The sequence below is a fragment of the Helianthus annuus genome, chromosome 9 (genome assembly GCF_002127325.2).
Source record: "Helianthus annuus cultivar XRQ/B chromosome 9, HanXRQr2.0-SUNRISE, whole genome shotgun sequence".
Classification (NCBI taxonomy): Eukaryota; Viridiplantae; Streptophyta; class Magnoliopsida; order Asterales; family Asteraceae; genus Helianthus; species Helianthus annuus.
In genome coordinates this window covers 111,214,617-111,217,620 of record NC_035441.2, presented here as the reverse complement: position 1 = coordinate 111,217,620, position 3,004 = coordinate 111,214,617, and the positions used below count along the sequence as shown (strand labels likewise).

At 32.8% G+C, this 3,004-nt stretch overlaps 1 protein-coding gene across 1 annotated transcript; it reads left to right on the top strand.

Annotated features, from left to right (window-relative positions):
• The first annotated feature begins 701 nt into the window (after positions 1-701).
• LOC110895830 (heavy metal-associated isoprenylated plant protein 39) lies at positions 702-1,775 on the top strand. The gene is made up of 3 exons (XM_022143195.2): positions 702-861; positions 961-1,036; positions 1,164-1,775. The coding sequence occupies exons 1-3, from the start codon at positions 856-858 to the stop codon at positions 1,601-1,603; spliced, it is 522 nt and encodes a 173-aa protein (XP_021998887.1). The 5' UTR covers positions 702-855; the 3' UTR covers positions 1,604-1,775.
• Positions 1,776-3,004: the final 1,229 nt, after the last annotated feature.

Below are 3,004 nucleotides of genomic sequence, written 5' to 3'. Positions count from 1 at the left end.
CAGTACACTCATCATTCCAATGGTGAATATAGAAAAAAAATACGGGATATCCAAAAAAATTATTATTTTTACCATACATTCATAAAACTCAACAACTTTTTAGCATATATTCAAATGTATTTTGCATTTCGTCGAAAAAGTTCTGTGCACCCTTGGGACACACATAGTGGGTGTTTGGGATTTCTTATTTTGGAGCTACTTTTGACTTATTAACTTCTTAGAAGTTAAAAGGAATCCTAAACACCCTTTGTGAAGGACTTTTATGGCTTAAAGGAATCTCAAACACCCTCTGAGAAGAACTTTTATAGCTTGATATAGCTTGAAGAAGGAGAAATTGAGAAGTAAGAAATTCTAACTTCTCACTTATGACTTCTTAGAAGTTATAAGTCAAAAGTTAAAAGAAATCCCAAACACCCCTATAGATCCAGACACACAAGAAAAATAACTAAATAAATAATAATAATAATAATAATAATAATAGTAGTAGTAGTAGTAGTAGTAATAATAATAATAATAATAATAATAATAATAATAATAATAATAATAATAATAATAATAATAATAATAATAATAATAATAATAATTATTATTAGTCTTGGCAATGATGACTTGAAACTTATAAAATCTTGACCCATTGACTGACTACAACCTCTTGTGGTTCACTTGAGTCACTGACTCGGTCCACTCAGTTAACCCCCATCTCACCTCACCCCCTGTCTTTCTTTATATACGACAATCCACCTAGCATTGTAAACATATTATTGTTCTCTTCTGCTCTGTTCTAAAGCTTAAAAGCCTGCATCCTTTTTCTTGGATTCTCACACAGATCTCTGCAAATTCAAGACAAAAAAGAAGATGAAGGTATCAAAATCTACACCAACTTTTACAACCCACATGTTTTATATGTGAAATCTCACATGGGTTTTTAATCTTTTGTTTAAATCCTCAATCTTTTTGCAGAAAGTTGTGTTGAAATTAGACTTCTTGGATGAAAAAATCAAGCAAAAAGCCATGAAAAATGTCTCCAGTCTCACAGGTACTTAAAAAAATTTATGTAAATCCAATCTTTATTCATCTGGGTCATCATAATTTATAATTTTAAACCAAACCCAGATCTTAGTTTCTTACAAAGCTTCAAACTTTAACATGATCAACAAACACAGGTGTAGATTCAATATCAATGGATATGAAAGACAAGAAACTGACAGTAACAGGGGATGTAGATCCAGTGACAGTTGTGTCAAAACTGAGAAAGATTTGTCACACAGAGATTGTATCAGTTGGTCCAGCAAAGGAGCCAGAGAAGAAAGATGGCGGTGGTGGTGGTGACAACAAGAAGAAAGAAGATGATAAAAAGAAAGAAGAAGACAAGAAGAAAGAAGAAGCTAAGAAGAAAGAATTAGAAGCCAAAAAGAAAGAAGAAGAAGCTTTGAAATTAGCTTATGCTGCTGCTGTTGCACATCATCATAATCATCAGCCATACCCTTATTATAACTATCATCAACAGCAGCAGCAACCTTACTATCAGTATAATCATCCTCCCACACCATACTATTCAAAAGTTGTTCATGATGAGAACCCTAATAGTTGTGTTATTAGTTGATGAACATGAATAGTGTGAGTTGTCAAATCTGTTGGTGAAATCCAGGGGGGTAGATCTTGGATGGTGAGGTTGATGTTGATGGAGTGAGCAATTTGCTGCTTTTTTTAGTAATGTAAATCATATCTTTAATTATATTGTAGTTATTAGTTTTTAAGAGGTTATATTTGCCAGATCAAGAATGTTGATATCCAGAGTAGTCATGCAGTGGTGACTTGTGCTTTATGTATTACAACTTGTATGGTAGTCTGGTTATGACTGTTTGGTCATTGGTGGAAGAGATGGGGATAAGATGAGGGAGGTGTGTAATCTTGTTTTTTAGTGATCATAATCTTGAAAAGGTTACAAAGTTTATGACATGAAGTTTTGTATAAATTAGGTGTCATCATTTGAAGAGTTTTACTTAAAATAGGGGCGTGGCATAGTGGGGCGGGAAAGAGCGGCCGATCTCTTGAACTTTTCACTCAGTAGTGAACATTGGCGTGGGTTAGGGGAGAGGGGGAGGGGGGGGGGATCCCCCGAAATTTTCGCTCGGTAATGTAATATATGTGGTTTTCGTATAGAATTTTTTGAGTATATACGTTTTCGACCCCGTGGTTCTATATAAATTTTTGGGTATATACGTTTTCGACACCCTATCGGAAATCTCAAGTTTCGCCATTGGTAGTGGAGAGTATGTAGTTTTTGTATAGAAAATTTTGAGTATATATACGTTTTCGACCCTCCGGTTTTATAGAAATTTTTTTGTATATACCTCTTCAACCCCCGGTCAAAATCTCAAGCTTCGTAACTGTTGTGAATAAATGTGTTTAATACATAATCGATTCTAGTCGGAGAATCATGAGCATCGTAATATACACTTGTACACTAGTGTTGATCAAATGTAGCAAGAGTAAGGAAATTGATGGTTAGACAATCACATACCCATTTCATGTATCACATTTAAAAAAATAAATACATGTGTTTATATACTTCTCATATTCTATTTAAAATTTCTTTTATATAGATTAAAAGAATAAAATCATATGTCATTCAATAATCATTTTGCTAAAGTCTCCACGGTGTCGTTTTCATCATCTTCATGACCTTGCTACGTGTGATATCAATAATGAAAATGATCTTATTACGTTGATTGTCGTTTTGTAATTTGCACATTATCTATAAAACTGTGACGTTTTACTTATCCATACAATATACGAAAAAGAATTCAAACCATCGAATTTTTCCTGAAATTATAATGCCAAATGTCATTCCCAAATGTTTAATGACAACAAACATGCAAATTTAATATGTAAAAGCATAATTAACAGACCTCTCTTACATTTTTTAATTAACATGTCATTTTCATTGTAGAAATTAGAAAACGATATATCAAAAACGTCCAATATGAACACACGTATATGT

Excerpts from the sequence above, each read along its gene's own strand:
- LOC110895830 (XM_022143195.2), top strand. Across the intron at positions 1,037-1,163 it reads AAATGTCTCCAGTCTCACAG|GTGTAGATTCAATATCAATG; the intron begins GTACTTAAAAAA and ends CAACAAACACAG.